Source organism: Gymnoscopelus braueri (genome assembly GCF_963280865.1).
Source record: "Gymnoscopelus braueri genome assembly, chromosome: 1".
In the NCBI taxonomy this organism is placed as follows: Eukaryota; Metazoa; Chordata; class Actinopteri; order Myctophiformes; family Myctophidae; genus Gymnoscopelus; species Gymnoscopelus braueri.
The window spans coordinates 27,055,972-27,076,887 of NC_137603.1; the positions used below are offsets into that span (position 1 = coordinate 27,055,972).

At 40.9% G+C, this 20,916-nt stretch overlaps 2 protein-coding genes across 3 annotated transcripts in view; one reads left to right on the forward strand and one right to left on the reverse strand.

The window, feature by feature from the left end:
- Positions 1-9,051, forward strand: part of pde3b (phosphodiesterase 3B) — a 77,010-nt gene extending 67,959 nt beyond the window's left edge. For both annotated transcript variants that reach the window (XM_080427154.1, XM_080427155.1), the window contains exons 12-16: positions 891-1,090; positions 3,092-3,295; positions 3,713-3,874; positions 4,586-4,847; positions 5,616-9,051. In XM_080427154.1, the coding sequence (XP_080283280.1) occupies positions 891-1,090; positions 3,092-3,295; positions 3,713-3,874; positions 4,586-4,847; positions 5,616-5,845 (1,058 nt within the window). In that variant the 3' untranslated portion in view covers positions 5,846-9,051. The remainder of the gene's footprint in view (positions 1-890; positions 1,091-3,091; positions 3,296-3,712; positions 3,875-4,585; positions 4,848-5,615) is intronic.
- A 1,702-nt stretch (positions 9,052-10,753) lies between these two features.
- Positions 10,754-17,899, reverse strand: cyp2r1 (cytochrome P450, family 2, subfamily R, polypeptide 1; the record flags this gene model as incomplete). Its single annotated transcript, XM_080432603.1, has 5 exons — positions 10,754-10,971; positions 12,303-12,632; positions 12,799-13,431; positions 13,537-13,678; positions 17,663-17,899. 5 exons carry the CDS (start codon positions 17,897-17,899, stop codon positions 10,754-10,756), a joined length of 1,560 nt encoding a protein of 519 aa, XP_080288729.1.
- Between the last annotated feature and the right edge of the window lie 3,017 nt (positions 17,900-20,916).

A 20,916-nucleotide genomic window follows, 5' to 3' on the forward strand; every position in this document is an offset into this window, starting at 1 on the left:
AACAATCACATGCTTGTGTCTGCTACTAGTGCAGTGGTTCTCAATGTTGGGTCAGGGGACCCCCCAGGGGTCCTTGTGGGAGTTCCAGGGGGTCCCCAGCAAAAGTTGCACAATCATTTTAACCACTTTATCCATTTATATGTTACGGTGCCCCTGAAGGGACATTAGTAGGTAGAATTGTTTCACCCACATAAAACTCGAATTCACCAACTTTGTTTTTTTCCTGCAAAATATAAACCAACAGCTTTTCAAAATAAACCTACCCCTTACAATAATCTACCAACTAATGTTCCTTCAGGGGCTTCGTAATATGTTGGCTATTCAAAAATAGCAGATCTACAAGCTCAGTGCGTCACTTCGTGCCGTGCTGCGAGCTTGTACATCTGCTATTTTGAATTCTTTTAACATAAATCTTCCCTGGCACACAAAGCCTTTTCAGATTGGGGTCTGTGGCCAAATATATATAAGTTTGGGGGTCCTTGGCTTGAAAAAGTTTGAGAACCACTGCGCTAGTGGTATTCTAGCTTCATTGGAAATGACTTATGTGTCCCTCTATGGCTGTCTCGAACAGCTGTCTTTTGATACAGAGACTGGGAAAGAGATTGTGTGTGTGTGTGTGTGTGTGTGTGTGTGTGTGTGTGAGACAGATGGAGCATAATAACAGGGTCAACAAATGAGGAGCTGGGGAGATCTCTATCTACAATCTCTCGTCTCTCCGACTGTTTTTGTTTAATTTCTTATGCAGTGGATTGCGAAAATCACTAATTAGATTTTCTATTTTCCTGACCGGGGGGGGTCAAATGAAGTTTGCAAGGGAAGGGTTTGGCCTATAACTTTTTCAATATTGCCATTTACTGACACAAAGCCTGTGTGTTGTGTTTTTGTGCCAGATTCAGATAGTGGAATCTCTCCAGGCAGGATATCCTACGCCTCCTCCAAGAGCTCCTCTATTTCGGACGACAGCTATGGCTGCCTGGCCTGGAACATCCCTGCCCTGGAGCTCATGGCCCTCTATGTAGCAGCAGCAATGCACGACTATGACCACCCTGGTCGCACAAACGCCTTTCTTGTAGCCACTAATGCACCTCAGGTAACATACACTGCACTTGCCCCGTTGCTGTAGAATTTGGGGTTAATTGAAGGTTTTGTTCATGATTTCTGGCATTTTTTGTCAAATTGGCCCATCCCACTAACTTTGGAAGCCAATATAGCCAAATGGTATGGACTAAACTATGTAAAAAATCTTACATAGTTTAGTCCATACCATTTGGCTATATTTGCATTTATATTGGCAGCATACACATTTAATGTGTATGCTGCGTTTCATAACATGAGTCCAGAGATCATTTGTGCAAATTTTTGTGAGGGTTGGACAAAATCTTTGGGAGGAGATGAAAAAAAGTGTATTTTGAATCAAATTCAATATGGTGGAAAATGCAATTAGATGGAAATGGCCATGGCCTATATGAGGAGTTGCATCCTAATCCAAGGATCCCAGGGGGAAAATATTTATATTCTATGACCTACATTTCATCTCTGTCGGGCTTTTCAGGATTTAAATCCTAAAGTAGCAAAAATAGCAGATCTGCAAGCTCGATATGTGCCACTTTTGATGCTTTTGTGTGACGCTGTAGTATGATCAAGTAGGGCATTGACCCTTTAAGACCGGGAACCCATGTTATTTTAGATTTTTTGAAAAAACGTGAAAATGTGTGCAACTCTTTCAATATATATTTTTTTAAAGCGAAGATTTGTAACTGAAATCTTTGCTTTTCTGGGGGTCTTAAAGGGTTAATTTACGAAAAAACAGAACAAGTTAGAATATGGAGATAGGAGGTTTCTGCCCGGCAGCAACGATATGAAAGGGAGATATGGATAGAGAACAAATAACATTACACACATTCAGCATGACCTTGCAGGCCATGTCTGTATCAGTCTGAGCCAAATATGAGGCTTTATAATGATTGCTCCAGCATGGTTTCAGCTGAAGTGTTGCTGCTACCTGCCCTGCACCGCTAAGCCTGATCTGCAGGGAAAGGTTGTCAAATGCAGTGATAGTACCAAGCAAATTAGCAAGGCACTTTGAATCAAAGATACAAGTCTGTATCCTGGAGAGACTGAAGCTATGCTTTCAACTGTGCGTTTATTTGAATATTGTGGTCACCATCATCATTGTATTATAATAATAATATTAGTAGTAATAATCATCATTATAATGATACAATTAGTTATAGTAGGGCCTATCATACTGTTATGTTAAATAGTAAAATATGGCATAAATATATGGTGCTAAAGTGAAAAGTAATGTAATTTGGGATGCGGAGGATCTTTTTCATGGTCTCTGACTGGCCAGCTGAGTCAAGTAAAACAAAGGTGAAAGGTTAACTGTATGCCCCTGTTTAAATATTGTATTTTCACAACATCCAGTGATAGTACCGACCCTGTCTGGGTTGTGTAAAACTCCCAGGAAAAAAGGTTACATGAAGGTAGGGGAACCCTGAACTTATCGATTGTCAATGATGTTGACAAGAGTTATGTCTGGGAAACGGATCTCTGTTGCCGTTTATCTATACTTTTAGCTATCTCTGCTCATTCTTTCTTCCTTACACTATTTTTATGCTTTATCTCTGTCTATATGTAATTGCTGTCATGCTGAAACCTTTTTTTGATCTATGAATGCCTATTTTATACTTCGTCCCATGACAGTTGTCACGCAAAAGTTGAAAATAGTCGATCTAACATCTGTTAATCTGCTATTTTCACAGGTGAAAAATCTGGAAAAAATTGTTGATTTTTCGCTTAGAATGACATGCCGAAAAAATAGGAATGCCAAGTTGAAAGTTTGTCCTTGGGTTTTATAAATATTATAAAGACAGTAAGAACAGTTTTTTCCTTTTCCTGAAAAGTAATGGTTTTGGATATACAAGGTTTCCGCCCGACTGTTATGATATACTGTCTATACAGTACAGTATGTGCACAGTATGTACTGTATGTGTATATATGTTCTATATCGCAATTTATTACCAGTCACTGTATTTGGGAGGCTAACATAGGAAGCCTCACTGTGTGTTTTGTCTCCTGTGCTGTCTAGGCGGTGCTGTACAATGACCGCTCGGTGCTGGAGAACCACCACGCCGCATCCGCATGGGGCCTCTTCTTGTCCCGGCCCGAATTCAACTTCCTGCTCAACCTGGACCATGTGGAGTTCAAGCGCTTTCGATTCCTGGTCATTGAGGCCATACTGGCCACAGACCTCAAGAAACACTTTGACTTCCTGGCTGAGTTCAATGCCAAGGTCTGTGACCATAATACAATAAAATAAGTAAATAAGAGTGATGAGATCTCAAATGATAATTATGGCACTATTGATAATTTTTTTGTTAATATCTGCCCGTGTTGATTGAGTTGAGCCTGATTTATACTTTGTCGTACGAGGGAGTCACTCACCGAAAATAGCCAATCTACAAGCTCGTGCTTAAGCTGGCGCTTGTACATCGGCTAATTTTGGCGAGCAACACCGTCCTGCGACGGATTATAATTTAAGCATTACTTTCACTTGAATCTGTTAATTTCACATCAGCAACCAATAGAACTGATAATGTGCATTTTAGTCGCAGTAGATTTAGCGCGTGATAACGATGGTCGAATGGTCGAGACCATGGGTGATGGTAACCCATTGTGACCAGACATCCATCTTTGTCGTTCTAAACAGGTGAATGATGTAAACAGTCCAGGGATCGACTGGACTAATGAGAACGACAGGCTGCTGGTGTGCCAAGTCTGCATTAAGCTGGCAGACATCAACGGACCAGCCAAAGTGCGGGATCTGCACCTGAAGTGGACGGAGGGCATCGTCAATGAATTTTATGAGCAGGTTGGTACGACGTTCATGACAATCATCATCATCATCACAAGGAATTATAAAATGAGTAATGTCAGAGGAGGTGTTTGATTTATGTTTTACAACTGAAAACAATATATAGGGCTGGAATAACTCTTCTTTAGTCGTGCTAATATTTGCTGCGAGTTCAGGCTGCAAAAGACTTCCTCCAAAGATGTGTGTTGACGGTCAAAGGAGCATTTCTTCCATAATAAATATGATTTGTGTTTTGTATCTGCCTGTGGCGAGATTAATTCAACAAAGCAGATTTTCATTACAGACTGCCATACATTAGGTATTTGGTCATTATGCTTTGTTTTGATTTGTATTCCCAAAGAGCCAGAGTCACTGCGCTAAGTGCTCACGTTAGTTATTGGAAACCAGCGTTCTGTGCCGAGTAATAATCTCTCAGTGATGATCTATCATTTCACACAACACATAAAATACTATATGAATACAGTACATTTAATTTACTTTGTCGGCATAACTGGGAGTCAATTCCTGGGACACTTTGAGCCTGAGGACAAAGATTCCAAATGGATTTTTACAGTTCTGTAACTCTGAGAGTGTACAAATTTAACCAAATGGACCCGTACGGGTCCATTTGGTTCCATTTGTACACTCTCAGAGTTATGGGGGGGTCCTTGAAATACAAACTTGAGAACCACTGGTGTCGAAACAAATGAACTTTGTGTGGTTCTCCAGGGAGACGACGAAGCAAGCCTGGGATTACCCATCAGCCCCTTCATGGACAGAGAGTCTCCACAGCTGGCCAAGCTCCAGGAGTCCTTCATTACCCACATCGTGGGGCCGCTGTGTAACTCGTACGACGCGGCAGGTCTGCTGCCTGGATACTGGATCAATGAGGAGGGATCAGAGGAGGAGGAGGAGGAGGCGGAGGAGGAGGAGGAGGCGCAGGTGGACACAGAGACTGATGAGGATGAGCTGGAGGAAGAGCTGGCACCAAGTAAGAGAGATACTGTACCATTTTTTTAAACCAGCGTTTATTCCGTGGAATCAAATTGTTTTGAATAATCGAGAAGCGATTAAAAAATATATTTCTTTTTACATTCTTTATAAATCGACTAACCACTTAAGCCCTATTTTTTATTTAGTTTTACTTTGCCGACATTGTGCAAAAATAGTGCAAATAGCCTATCTACAATCGATCTACAACACTATTTAGAAAATGTTTGACTTTTTTTCCTATAAGGACAAGTAAGCAAAAATAATTGATTACTAATCGATTAATGTATTCAATTATCGATAATTTTTCATAATGGATTTAGTCGATTAGTTTGATTAACTGTTGCACCCCTAGATAGACCTTGCCCATTCTATTATTTGTATTCCTATGTATTCTAATCATTGTAGATTTCAGTAGTCAGGCTTTCTCAATTTGACTGATTCATCCGCTGGATCATCTAGATTACTGGAACACACTTCAGACAATTTCTGGTCAAAAGCAATCATAAAAGCAAGGGCAACCTTGAACTACGCATAGCATGTGGCTCCTTGCCTGATGACCTCAGTGTCCTTGACCTTTGACTCAAAATGCAAGTTTTGAAAGAAAAAATACCATGATTTTTTTGTACACATTTATTTTTATATTAATGTTATATTATAAACAAAATGTTAACGTTTTGCCAATTATTTGGGGGGCCCACTTGCAATATACTAGGTTGGTAATCGGCCGCAATAGTGAATGACCCGTATTCTCTCTGTGTTGCTCCAGAACGGAGGAAGGGCCAGCGACGGCTGTACTGCAACATCATGCAGCACCTGACTGAGAACCACAAGGTGTGGAAGCACACCATCGAGGAGGAGGAGAAGAGCAAGGAGCAGCTGAGCAAACAGCAGCAGCAGCAACAACAAGTGGACATCCTGCCAGCCAGCCTGCCCACCTCGCCATCCGATGACATCCAGGTCATCCAGGAGGAGGAGGAAGTCGAGGAGCGCCAGTAGCAGGAGGACGACGCGACCACACAGGACAGAAGGAGAACCGGGAGGCCTGGGTAGAGGGAGGGGCAGTCAGGGGGGGGGCAAGAGTCCCTCAACCACCTGCCTTTCACCCACACAGACAGACATGAGAATAGAGAAACACACATGAACACAGACAATTAACAAACACGCACATAACATATCTTGCTACCACACACACACACACACACACACACACACACACACACACACACACACACACACACACACACACATACACACATGCAAATACAGTACACACATTTTGAAATTGTCACTGTGCAAACACTCGGATGCTTACGCAGTCACATTATTTTTGAGAAAAAAAGAAAGAAAGAAGAAAAAAAAGGCCTTACTACTGTGAGCGGATCCTTGCTGCAATGGTGGGAGCTCCACTCCTATGCACTTTCATCCCATGGAGAGTCCAGTGCACCCAGACAAAACAAAGCCCCCCCCCACCACCACCACCCCCCCTACCACCACCACCACCCCCCCTACCACCAGGACTGAGGAAGGCTGGTGCAGAGGACCAGAGGAAGGGACGGACTCGCCCTCCTCTGTGACCTGGCTCTGATGCTGCCCTGAACGCAAAGCGCTTAATGGCTAATTTACGCTTCAGCGTGCGACTGTGAGTGTCACAGTCGTTACAGCGAAGTATGAATTTGCTGTGACTCTCCCTTAGGTACAAAACAGAAACACAAACAGAAAAAAAAAAAACCTGTCTATTTAAAAATGATGAAAGGTGGAGGGGAAGCAAATCAAACGAGCAACACCCGTAACCAAAGTGAACAGTTGAAAACATGAAAAGACAAAGAGGCTGCGACTCGTTCAGCCTCAACGTCAGGTATATTCTAGACCTATATATCAAATGTGCCTGTCTGAACCTTTACTGAGTCCATGTAGGCCCAGAGCCTGGGCTTTGAGTGTAGTTCTCTCCACTTGCTGGTGACACGAAACACTGTATCATTGACTCAGTCACAGAGACATTGTTGTAATGTTGACTGATTAATAGCATTATATCTGCATCATTTTTGATGCCTTTATTCATGTGTACCACCTGCCTTTTATGTTTGATTATTTTACTCTGTTTGCTTCATTGTGTGTGTGTGTGTGTGTGTGTGTGTGTGTGTGTGTGTGTGTGTGTGTGTGTGCACGAGTGAAGGGGAGAGGGAGTATACTGTATGTGCATATTGTTAGTATGTTACTTGTATGAATGTATATGCGTTTGTTTTTTCAGTAATGTTTGGTTTCTAATCAGTGAAATATCCTCTGGTGTTTAACATGTTGCATTCAGATCAGGAGTGCTGTTTCAATGAAGGGATTCCTCATTTTCATTTTGATTATAACTATTTTTTAAAGGTTACTCAGGATTCACGCAAAGACAAATAATTATTTTGCAAGAATTTATGTAATTATTGTTAAATACGCTTTTAAATCAAAGAAAAGTAAAAACTGGGTGACTGAAGTAGTTTTTAATCTTTGTACGAACAACTTGACTACATAACAAATTGAAGCAATTGAATCGTCCTCTGTGCCAGAGGAAAGTGTGTGTGCTGTCTCTCTGCCACTCACAAACGTTTTGCATTACCTTTTAACAACCTCACTGGATAAATGCTTTTCTTGATTGTCACTAGGAAGCGTTTGCAGCAGGACAACATTATTGTAAAATGAAATTTCCATGGCAATTCATGTACCAGTATATTAGGAAAATGTGCTATGAATGCTATGCTGTCTGCATTGTTTTTAAACAAACAGTACTACAACCAGACATCTTCATTTCAGTCAACCTGCAGACACTGACGTTAAAGACAAATGGACCCCCCCCCCCCTCCCCTTTTTTTTTGCCAAACCCATAACTAGGCCAGTGTGTAAAGAAGGGATCCAGGGTGTCACTTTCACTTCTGTTTTGTTGATATATTTTTAAGATGTGCCATGAGGCAGGTTTAAAACTAATAGCTCTCTATTTTTATCTGTATGAACTCTAGGCATTCCACTATAAAATGTTTTATGAAAGGGCAGGCAGCATTACCTGCCTAGTTCCTCTATCACCTTATTAAATCATTTTCTCTGGAGACGAAAGTTCCTAAGTAGGCAGTGTAAATCAAAATAATGATATTTAAAGACAACAAAATAGATATACCTAGGTGTGCACATTTTAATACCAAACAAGTGTTTAGCCTCTGCACAAAAAGAATATGTGCATATAAATATATAAATATATTATATTTTTTAATTAATCAACTGAATGCATCTGTTTTCTACACGCAGCTGACATATATTGTACATTGAGACCCTGTAATTACCGTTCTGTTTCCAGAGTTTTTATCTAATACTATTTACAGGTGTGGAACTGTGGGGTTTGGTGTTTTATTTTTATTTTTCACTTCAGCATCTCCATGTTCTGTATCATAACCACTCTATTCGTCTTTTTTATCTCTCTATAATTTTTTGTCTAAGTCTACCCAACCAGTGCCAAACTCTCCCTCCTTGTACTGATTTGTACTCAATTGCGCGCTGGTATCATGCACGGTAAATTGCCGATCTACAAGCTTGCTGAGCGTCGCAGCGCAATGCGTTGTGAGCTTGTAGATAGAAGTATAAATCAGGCTTTAGTCTGTCGACAGTCACACATCCCTAGGCGTGTCAGACCTACCTGGGCTGTAGTACGGCCCCTTTCAGAGAACATCATATCCCCTTTGGCTCAAGTGACAAGGATGATGGCAAAAGTTAACCCTCATTTTGACTTGGTTGTACCACAATGTCTTTTGTCGAAAATAATATTTTCCAAGTGAAACCGCACAACAAAGTTTAAATCGGGCTTCAGAGTTGGACTCAGGTCAGAGCCATGTACATTCTGATTGCTCTGTCGTCGATGGGCTCATTGTTGACCCATGCTGGATGGTAAAGCCTTGACCCACCCTCACCCCTACATTTTCTGGCTCATTTTGTTGTAAATTTTAGTTTGTTGGCTTGTCACTGTGCAGTCTCACAAAACACAGTGTACTCTGATGTTTGTGCCATAAACACATCTTTGAATGGCTGTTACCCTCATGTAGCATTAAGGTATGTACATTTGTCTAATGTAAACATTCACCCTCAACATTGTGGGGCAACTGATTATTTTTTTGTGTGTGTGAGTGTGTGAGTGTGTTATTTATAGCTGTCATAAAACACCATCCCTAAAGTATCAACCGTTTATCATTGGCTTTTATTGTGTCTGTCTGTGTGTGTGTGTGGGGGGGTGTGTGTGTGTGTGTGTGTGTAGCTTCGAGAACACTGTTTGAAACAGACACTGCCTTCATTTTATTGTCATTTTTATAGATTTATTTTAAGATCAACTGGGCTTGTAGCCTGGAATCTAATAGCCCATGTCATGAAGATTATGGTAGATGTGGGCATTCAAGTCTACCCAGAATCCATACGTTTATGTTTAGAATATACTGTTCTAGTTATCTGAATGCCACCTTCAATCAGGGCCATTGTGTATCAACTAACTAGATCTTACACATTTAAAGCATAGGTTGTGGCATTTTAAAGATACACTGTATGACAAAATTGTACAAAAGAACACAGGTTTTATTATTCTCAACAGATACATATAAAATATTTCACAAATGTTCAGTTCATACTGAGCAATTTTATCATTTAGTACTCGTTAAGTACTGAAAAGCACCGTTTTAGCAGAAGCCAGTGTTGCATACAGATCTCTCCAAATCTACTGCTACAGTGGAGAGTACAGAGGTTTGTTCCAGCTCAGGTCAGAGTTAGTTCATACTGTATGATGTGGTACGTGGCTCAAGTCCAGCCGCCAACATTCGCTGTGTGTGTGCAGAGAAATTTCTAGGAAAGTCTGCCAATCTCATTTCTCCATAGAGCTGAAACACGCTGGGAACCACTGGTCTCATTTCCCTGTCCTGAAGCTGTCCTGAGAAGACATGTCCATGAACCATCACAGAGACGTACTCTATCAATCATTGACGGGTCTCTCTAACCCATCACTGAAGCACCAACGGTCATAGACATTTCATTTTGAGCAGTGGTTCCCAGCCTGTTCTGCATCAGGGCCCACTTGGAAACCTCGAAGGCGTTCGCGGCCCACCCGCCTGACACAGCAGCCCGAATGCTGCGTGCATTTTCAGAGCATGTTTATTATTTAATTAACAATGGAACTAACGTAGTATAGTTCCTATAATATCTATCAAAATGAAAACATTTTGATAGATATTGAAAAGATTTTATATAATATATAATATTCTTTAAAATATCAACGTTATTATCATGCAAATCTTAGTGTTTTAGCCAATTATGTGGGGGCCCACTTGCGATATCCTCACGGCCGACCAGTGGGCCCGGGCCCACAGGTTGGGGATCACAGCATTTGAAGGCTCAGACCAGCTTTATCAGAATCAAAACTCGTGTTTCCAGGACACCACCTGGACTCGCAAAATCTCACCTTTGATTCTTGTCACCCGTCCCTGCCGCTTAAAACTGTTGTGCAAACATGCATATTGCTCGGCCAAAAGTGGCTCTTTCATGGTTTCATCGAAGTGAACCAGATACATAACAAGGCCAACCACCTGTTTGACATCATCTGCTCTCTTACATGTCCAAAGGTGAAAATCTACCTTTGCAAGTTGAGAGACCATTGGGAATGCTGGGTGCAGGATGCATTGTGGGATCAACCAGGAGGACTGAAATAGCCTGTCCTTTTTTAGGACCACAGGGTTGCCTTTATGTGCAAAATACTAACATTCAAGCAATGAAGGTTAGACAACGATGTAATCTCTCAAGACAGATCAGAGCTCTGCAAATTCAAAGGGGGGGGGAGAAATCCCCTTTTTTTTTTGCCGATGGGTTCCCAGATTGGATACGATATAATGTGTATCTGCTTGTCTACTGCTGATGGGGAGTGTTGTTACAGCCTGAGTCTCTCTGCTGTCTGCGGACAGCACAAATGGAGTATGGCATGGGCTGTAGGGTCATGCCCAGTTTAGGAGTTAGAGAGGGCACGGCGCCTGGAGGGAACTGAAGATGGAACCGTTGGAGCATGGAGGTGAAGAAGAGAAACATCTCCATTCTGGCCAGTTGCTCGCCCAGGCAATGGCGCCTCCCTGAAGAGAAAGAGAGCCATGTTGAGATAACTTTAAATTGTCTCTCTCTCACACAAACACTTAAATTATTTATGCCACATTATCACAACATGGGACAAACATTACAGATGTGATCAGAAAACCTACAACTTAACTACATATGGCCCAGTCCAAATTATTTCTGATAGTGTTGCATACAGATATACTGCCAGTGAATAGTGGCCAAGTCCAACAAAACATACCGAAGGGTGACAAATTAAAGGCAAAACAATTGAATAACCGAGAGGAGATACATAACAAATGCATCTGCTTCGATGCAAGTGATACAATTTAGCAATTAACATCCTATCATGCTCTAGTCTATGGCATGTAAAAAAATGAGGAAAAGATTTAAGTAGCTATATGAGAGGGTTCATTACTAGGGCATGGATGGCAGGGAACTTCATTCACAAAAACTGCTAAACTAGCAAGAGTTTCAATAGGAAGAGTTTCAATAGGAAGAGTCGCTAAAGTGATATCAGCATTTCGATCTATGGGAATGACATCAGTAAAAATCAATTGGAAATTGTGGTTGAAAGCGCACATTCAATGACGCAATGCTTGTGCATTAGTGCGATATTTAATGAAAACCAGCAGAGCATTTTGCCAACATTTTCCTGGCATGGTTTTGGGTCCGTTGTCCCCGTAGAGGGAAGGGTCAAATCAGTACAAAGTTATCCGTTCATCCTATGATAAAACACTTCTATTCTGATGGGAATGGTCTGTTCGCTCCCATCCACTACATGGGTTGATGTATGAAAATCATAATGCTATGGCCATTGCAGTTACCAGATCCTCAACCCAACTGAACACCTATGGGAGATTATTGGCTGTTAGAGAGTACACCCCACCACCATCATCAAAACACCAAATGAGGCAATATCTTTTGGAAGAATAATTTTCTTTCTTTAGATTTTCAGAGACGTGTAGAATCTGTTATGGCTGCTCGTGGTGGCCCAACACTTTATGTTGGTTTTTCCTTTAATTTGTCACCCGTCTGTAGAAGAGCTTTATGTTCACACTTTTATGTGTGTGAGTTGAATTTACAGGTTGTATGAGTTAGGTTTGGCAGCATTTCATTCTGGGGTATATCCAAGGACTTCCTAACTTATTTTCTGACTTGGCAGTTTCGCGATTCTTAAAAACGTAATAACTAAGTGAGTAAGAATAATACTCTTGACTTTTGGTTACATGTGACTGAGTGAAAAGTCTTACAGTAAATGAAAATAGGGTCTTTGTTTGGGAGTTTAATGGCATGACAACATGACATTTAAACATTGCCAAATGAATAACACAAGTTGACAGATATTTACCCAGAGAGAACGGTAGGAAGGCTTCACGTCTGACAAAGTTGCCGTTGCTGTCCAGGAACCTTTGTGGTGAGAAAATGCTGGGGTCCTTCCAGTATTTCTCATCAAAGTGCACTGAATAGAGGTTGGTGATGACCATGGTGCCTTTTGGAATGCTGTACCCGTTCACACTGACATCCTGCGAGGTGGCACGGAAGATGCCCAGAGGTACGATATTACAAAAGCGCAGGATCTCATGCAGAACAGCCTCCACATAGGGCATCCTCTGTTTGTCCTCCAGGGTTGGGGTCCTTCCATTGACCAGCACACTGTCGATCTCCCGATGCACCCGCTCTTTATAGGGAGAAACACACAAAATTAGCCATTCGTATTGTGTAACCATATTATCTATGGCACATTAGATCTCCCATGATATTTAGATCACATCTCTTTTTGTTCGGCATCAGTGCCTACTGCCTACAGTAAGCTGGGCTATTAACTTGATTAAATTGAAGTTTACCTTGTATGTTGGGGTAGAGGGTCATATACAGCATGGCCCAGCGCAGGGTATTAGTGGTGGTCTCTGTGCCTGCAATAATGAGCTCTCCCACAGAGTAGATGAGGTTCTCCCGGGAGAACGAGGTGCCAGGGTCCCCAGCACTCTGCTCCAACTCATCCAGGTAGGCATCAACATAATGTCGGGGCGCCTGTGGCAGCCTGCCCTTGGAAAAACCCTCGATAATCTTCTGCAGGAAATCATAAACCTCAGCAGCGTTGCGGAACAGCTTCTGATGTTTCCCAAAGGGCACATACTCAAGCCAAGGGAAGGCATTGTAGAGGAAGGCCGCGGGGCTTACAGCCAACTCCACATTCTCACTGAAGAGCTCGATCATGTGCTGGAAGTTGTGGTCATCGTAAGTAAAGCGTTGGCCAAACAGGATTAGGTTGGTGATGTTGGACACAGCGTTGGTCACCAGGTGTTTGGGGTTGAACGGTTTCCCCTTGTGCTCGTCAAAGGCGTCGAGGAAAAACATGCACTCTTCAGATATCTTCCTCTCAAACAGTTTCTGGCCACTGCCAAAGTAACGGAAGGAGTTGCAGGCCAGTTTACGGTGTTCAATCCAGCTTCGACCATATTTACAGTTGAGCAGTCCTTTAAGAGGCAGAATAAAGGAGTGTGAAATAGTGACGTAACACCTTCATTACTTTCAAATATGCAAATCATCAGTGTAAAATACAACAACAATCATCTCCTTACCACCCATTTTGGTCATCTTCTTGAATAAAGGCAACGATGGACGATCAGCAAATGCTTCACTCTGATGGTACAGACACTCCTTGACAGAATCATATCCGTTCAGCACCACAGTCAGAATACCTCCAAGATCGATACTGAAGATCTGTAGGAAATGCATAGAAAGTGATTTTTCTTTATATTGTTCTTTCAAGAATAATTTAGCCAGAGCAGAATTGTTTTGTTTTGTTTTGTTTCCTCCAGGTGGAAGCTCTGGTCAGATACATATTGGTGGTTCTTGTTTCATCTTCAGGGGCTGAGCAAAGTTTTAATGTCACAAAGACTGAAAAGTTGGCTGTGAGCCACAATGGCACTAAGAATACTCAACAACACTGTTGTCTACCTTGTGCACAAAGACAAACTTGATCAGTTACACACTGCACAGAAAAGTCCTTTGCCAGGTACAGTATTCTAAAGGCCAGTCCACGCCAATGCAACTACCGGTAGTCGCAACTCCTTGCCACAAAACCGGTTTAAGGGCCTTTCCACACCAATGCAACTCCTTGCAACTGCCAACTGTGGATAATGGTGACAAGTAGCTGCAAGTAGTTGCATGTTGCAAGGAGTTGCGTCGCATTGGTGTGGACTGGCCTTAAGAACCATCCGAAAAGAAACTGTTTAGATTGTTCACCTGCTCTTAGAAGAGGCACTGATTGAAGACTGTCAATGACCGGGAGGTGTTCCCTTTGATCATTTTCTTGCTTTATCTTTATATACTTGTCAATTTTATGAATGTTGTGTCTGAGCTGTTTTTGTTTTATTATTTATTGTTTGTTTGTCTATGTCTGTATTTTGTATGTCTTGGAAAAAGCAAATAAAAATATTTTGCAAAAAAAAAAAAGAAGAGGCACTGATATTGGACTGAGAAAATAGTTGTGCTTGCACTGTCATTCTGATGTCTGTTTGCCTCAGGAGGTACAGTATAGGTATAAAGTCATTTATTATGATACGATATTACTTTGTCAGTTTTCACTGAAATGTGTCTTGTAACTCACCACAAGACTCAGTAGCCCCACATGCAATACCCACAGCTGACATGACGTGTATTGATGATGATGCCTCAGTCAGGACATCATAGGCAGTGGTGTAAAGTAACTAAGTACATTTACTCAAGTACTGTACTTAAGTACACTTTTGAGGAATTGAGCTTGTAGATCTGCTATTTTCAAACATTTTAGCACTTTTACTTTTAGTACTTTAAGTACATTTTGATGCCAATACTTTTGTACTTTTACGCAAGTACATTTTGTATTCTGGACTTATACTTGTAACAGAGACTATTTCTATATTGCAGTATTGGTACTTTTACTTAAGTAAAGAATTTGAGTACTTTTTCCACCACTGATCATAGGCCATTATATGAGTCTGACTTTTCTATTATAGAGAATTTAAAGCAATCAAATAAAATGGAAAAAACATGTGCATACTTTTTCAGCTGCAATTTAAAATGTATTGTTACAGTCAGCTCTTTGTCTTTTTTTAATGTATTAGGGAGGAATGATTATTAAACTAGAAAAAGTGCTCCTCGGAGCACATGTCTCCGCCAGGGCAGGTAGGTTATTGTGGTCTCCTGGTGGCGCTATAATAGGCCAATGTGAAAATTGTGCCATTTCTTAGGCCTTGCACGGCAATCGGACACTGTATTCATGATTTGAGGCATTTTGTTTGTTTGTTGTTTGTTGCTAAATTATAGCGCCACCAGCAGGGTGGCGCTATAATGGCGCTATAACAGGCCAATGTGAAAATGGTGGCATTTGTTCCTCAACATGCTGTGAATGTGTGTGCAAGTCGGCCTCCTGGTGGCGCTATAAAAGGCAAATGTGAAAAATGCAGGGCAAAGGTTTTTCCTTGACCTATAGGGAGTGTGCATACAGAGTTTTACACAGATCGGTGCAGTTATAGGTAAAAACACGAATCGGCCTGTTATAGCGCCACCATGAGGCTGATTAAAAAAAAATCTAATTGCATTTCTTCCTCGGCCTAATGGGAATGTGTGTGCACAATTTCACAAAAATTGCATAATGTGTTCATGATTTGAGGCATTTTGTTCGAAACTGAGTACTCCTGCAAACTTTTGAAGACAATTTTTGCCAATCAGGATGGAATATGAAAAATCTGAAAGACCCGTTTCGTTTAATGACTATAGAGATACTGTATACCGATTTGCGGGATTTTTGGACAAAATCTGTAGGAGTACTGTCCAAAAATTGGGGCAGAGGTTGTGCTCTGGCACCCAGGGACTGTGTGCACGGTGTCGCTGCGAGCCAGCCAACGGTGCCGGAGATTAGCTGTCCACAGACAGAATGACATACACACACACACACACACACACACACACACACACACACACACACACACACACACACACACACACACACACACACACACACACACACACACACAGACGGACACACGGACGGACGCCTTTCGGCCTGGCGGAGACAAAAATGGGTCTCTGGTTACTCTCTTCTGTTTGTGAAAACTTGCAGAGGGTGAGCAACGTTGCAGGGTTGGGGATTTGGTGTTGATTCATTTTAGCCATTTGAAAATAGCCATCTACAAGCTCACAATGCCTTGCATATGGGGGGGTCACATCAGATTTATTGTAAGATTTGCATACGTTTTATACATTTGAAAACTTGTGAAATGGGACATTCTGCATAATGAGTATTTTCAACTTTTGGTGCTTTAAAGGGGTAGTTCACCCCCCAAATAACTTTTTTTCTATTGATTACTCACCCCATGGAGCCTTGAATTCATGGATATTTTTTTTGTTTTTGTCGCATTCCTTCCTTTATTATTTGATTATAATACATTTAGCCCCATTGATTCCGGTAGGAGACACAAATGCATTTGTGTCTCCTACCGGAATCAATGGGGACACATTTATTATAATCAAATTATTGGCTTAGGAATGTGACAAAAACAAAAAAATATCTATGAATTCAAGGCTCCAGATGGTCAGTAATCAATAGAAAAAAAGTTATTTTGGCGGTGAACTACCCCTTTAAGTACATTTTGATACCAATACTTTTGTACTTTTACTCAAGTCAATTTTGAATTCCGGACTTTTGCATGTAACAGCTATTTCTGCATTGCAATATTAATACTTTTACTTAAGTAAAAAAATGCGAGTAGCCTACTTTTTCCACACTGTGCATATTATACATTTTTGGGACGAACGACTTTCAGAACGCAACGGACAAAACCTCTTGGCTCTTTTCTCTCTCATCCCCTCCCCTCTGTTATGATTGCGGGTGCATGTGCTTGTTTGCATGCCTGTGTGCTTGCATGCCTGTGTGGGTGCGTGCGTGCGTGCGTGTGCGTGTGTGTGTGTGTGTGTGTGTGTGTGTGTGTGTGTGTGTGTGTGTGTGTGTGTGTGTGTGTGTGTGTGTGTGTGTGTGTGTGTGTGTGTGTGTGCGTGCGCGTGTCAAGTAGTGTGGAAAATTAAGTTAATATAACTTCTTAAATGGAACGATAGCCTATCATCACATAATAACGGGTCCTTGGATCAATGTAATGGTGTTAAGTAAGTTAAAGTAACTAAGTACATTTACTCAAGTACTGTACTTAAGTACAGTAAGGTATTTTTTACTTTACTGGAGTATTTGCAATTTTCAGTCGGCTACTTTTATTTCTACTCCACTACATCTCACAGACGCAAACTTTTGAGTCCACTACAATTATTTGAAAACTTTAGTTATAGTTATTACTTTGTAGATTATTGATTATTATTACAAAACCTACATTAACCACTTCAGCCTATACTTCACCATTTGAAAATAAGCTCACATCAGTGAGCTTGCAGATCTGCTATTTTCAAAAGGTTTGTATACATATTGAACCTGTGAAATGGGACATTCTGCATAATGAGTACTTTCTACTTTTGGTACTTAAAGTACATTTTGATACCAATACTTTTGGACTTTTACTTGTAACAGTATTTTTTACATTGCAGTATTGATACTTTTACTTATAAAAAATATGAGTACTTTTCCCACCACTGTCGAATAGCCTAACGGCAATGCCTTGGCAGTTAATAAAGTATTCAATCAATCAATCAATTAATCAATAAATCAATCAGTTATACCTGACCATGGACTTCACTCTGCTTCTTCATGAAGACGTGCGGCTCGGTGGCCAGAGACAGAATGTTCCCTATCAGAGGGATGGCAGATGGTCCAGGAGGGAAGCCTGGGGGTCTCCTCTGCTTGACCAGCTGTCGGACCAGGAGCAGAAACACCAGGCAGATGACCAGACAGCTGAGCGCGATCAACGCGTGTCCACACGACCACGACACCAGGGGCGGCGACTTGATTGACACCATGTTTAAAAATCTATATCCTTTCTTGTCCCCTCTGCCTCTCACAGTAAAAGGACCGAGGCATCGCTGTAGTGCAGGGTATCATCTTGCACACTTTCTATCCCCCGCCTCTAACACTAAGATTGGCCAGGAGCTCCACAGTGAGGGATGAACTTTGTTCACCTTCGCCATTGATCAATACAGGCTAAGTATATAGGCTGCCTTCTGACAAGTGTCGCTCCACAAAAATGACGTGTTTTCAACTGAAAAGGTTTTCGGATGTTTGCAGATAGAGCTAGAAAAAGTGCTCCGATCGGAGCACAGGTCTCCGCCAGGGCAGGTAGGTTATGATGGGCCAGCCGAGCAGCAGTGTTGGGAATTTGCCAATCAGAATGGAATACGAGGAAGAATGAAAAATCAGATGGATCAGTCTTGATCACTTAGAGATAATGTGTATTGATTTGCATGATGTTTGGAATTGGACACAATTTGTAGGAGTAATATATTTTAAAAACAAATGTTTTGCAAAAATAGGCCTCTTGGTGGTACTATAATAGGGCAATGTTAAAAGGGTGCAGATAAAACTGTTGAATTGGCACAGCATTAATTTCTTTTCCCCCCACATAATATGCCTATTAGGCAATTTAGGCTACATGTTGCGCATTTGGAGTAGACAGTGAAAAGCTTATTGAAGTCTAACTTAAGAATAAATTAAAACAAATACAAATCAATAAAAATTGGTTATCTCGTTTTAAGGGCACACAATGCAATTATTAGTCTCTAGCATGTACAAAAGTTGCCTAGTCTTGACTTTTGACAGAATCAAAACACACACACACACACACACACACACACACACACACACACACACACACACACACACACACACACACACACACACACACACACACACACACACACACACACACACACACACACACGCACACACACACATACACTTAACATTGCACCCCTCCTTCCAGACTCAAGGGGGTGCTGCAGAACAATCAGTGCACTCCTGTAAAGAACTATGAATTATTCTGAAACATCACACTGATCATTAGCATATGGAGCCAACATTGCGATGCAAACAAAATGAAGTCAAGATTCAATATATTGGACAGTAAGATTTATGTTTGAAAATCTGGACTTATCCATCAATAATGTATTCCATTTGATAGTGTTATGTGTGATGCATTATTTGTCTTCAGTGTTAAATCCATATATACATGTACTTCATGCAAATGCAACATTCAACTACAGTTACTATCATGTGTATAAAATAAGGAAGTAATTAAAAGGATATTTCACTTTCAATGATTGAAAGTGAAATATCCCTTTAATGAAACATTTCAGGCTTTATCTCTACTCGTTAAACATCAAATAGGCTACGCAACAATACATAACCACACTGGCTTTACTTACTCACTATATAACATGTATTGAGTTGTATACTGTATATATTCACAGTACATCATAAGAAATGTCATACTTTGTATTTTCACACATCCTCACACATTTTATGATTAGACATTTTATTTGGCAAAATAGACAGCACGGTATATGTGATCATGTTAATATCATGGTACCACTCTTGTGTCTTGTACCTTATAGGCAAGGCAAGGCAATTTGTACAGCACATTGCAACAACAAGGCAATTCAATGTGCTTTACACAAATATATACTGAGGTGAAGGTGAAGTTAAAGTTCAAAATATTATCCCTAAAGCATGCTCCTGCATGCCTGACCCCTGTTTCTCTTCACATTTTTGGGGGAAGCTCTTTTGTTTTGTTCCTGTTTTTCCCACTTGCCCTTGACAGAACCTTCAGAAATGATGAAAAGTGGATGGAAAATAGAAAATATGATACATTAGACTAGACCAGTAATTTAGTTTTTCCAAATGGCTTGATAATTGAAAAGGCATGTTGCTGATGCAAAATCAACATGACCCTGTAAGCTAGACCTTCCTTCACCTCAACATGGCAGAGGTTAGGTCATGTAGCCTACTATGTTTAGAAGCTAAAGGTTGGGGCTTGCACTAACTTGTAATTTATTAGTTATGCCAAAAATGTGTCTGGCTTGTTGAACCCTTATGCTCCAAAAATACCCTTGTTTTGGATGAATATTTTACAAATTTGCATACAATTGTTTTTTTTTGTTTTTTGGTCTATGAGTTTAGAGTTTTGGGTCCTCATTTAGCTAAGTGTCCTATGTAGTAATATGAAGCACCACTATCTATTCTCTGTCCCTTCACCCTCCTATTCCTATATAAGACATTGGGTTGCTGACTAATAGTGGAAGTTACAAGCAGACTTAATATTTGAATGCTTGAGATAAATTATGGGTCAATGTATTACCGAACACTTAAAAGGAAACAAGCATTTGTTGAAGGGAATGTGATTATACTGTCAGCCACTGCACTGAATCTTTCCTTGGGTCATAGCCCTGATCCGGTTTATTAGGGACCGGGCAGCTATGCTGCCAGTCCCTCTAGTACTGTATATCTGATTCGTCTTGTGTCATTTTCTGGCAGGAAATCTGCCTTCCCATGCATGAAAATAAATAAAACATGGCACACAACAAGATATGCCAAACTTCAACCTCAACTTCAACCTCAACTGCCATTGCACTATTGGACAATAGTCCTAATGGTGGCTTTACAGCAAATGTCTAAAGTTTTAAACTATGAAAATTCATAATGAAATAGTCATACGTGCTATCACTTTGCAACTTTCACCAAAATGTAGGCCCAATTAAGTGATCAGAAATGTTTATATGCTTTGAGTTGGTAAAAAAAAACAGTATGAAGTCCATCACATTGAATGCAAACTCCCTACTCTCTACAAACAGAAATAGGCATAGTCTATAAGGTCACATGCAGTAGCATCAGAACACTTTATGACCTTAGAAAATAGGGCATAAGTTGTTAACAAACAACACATGTATGCATGCTGTCCACTTTGCTGTGTCATCGGTTAGTCATGACCAGCTCCTCATTAGACGTGAAGTTGTTTATCCAGCCGTTCCTTCCTGTTGAGGCA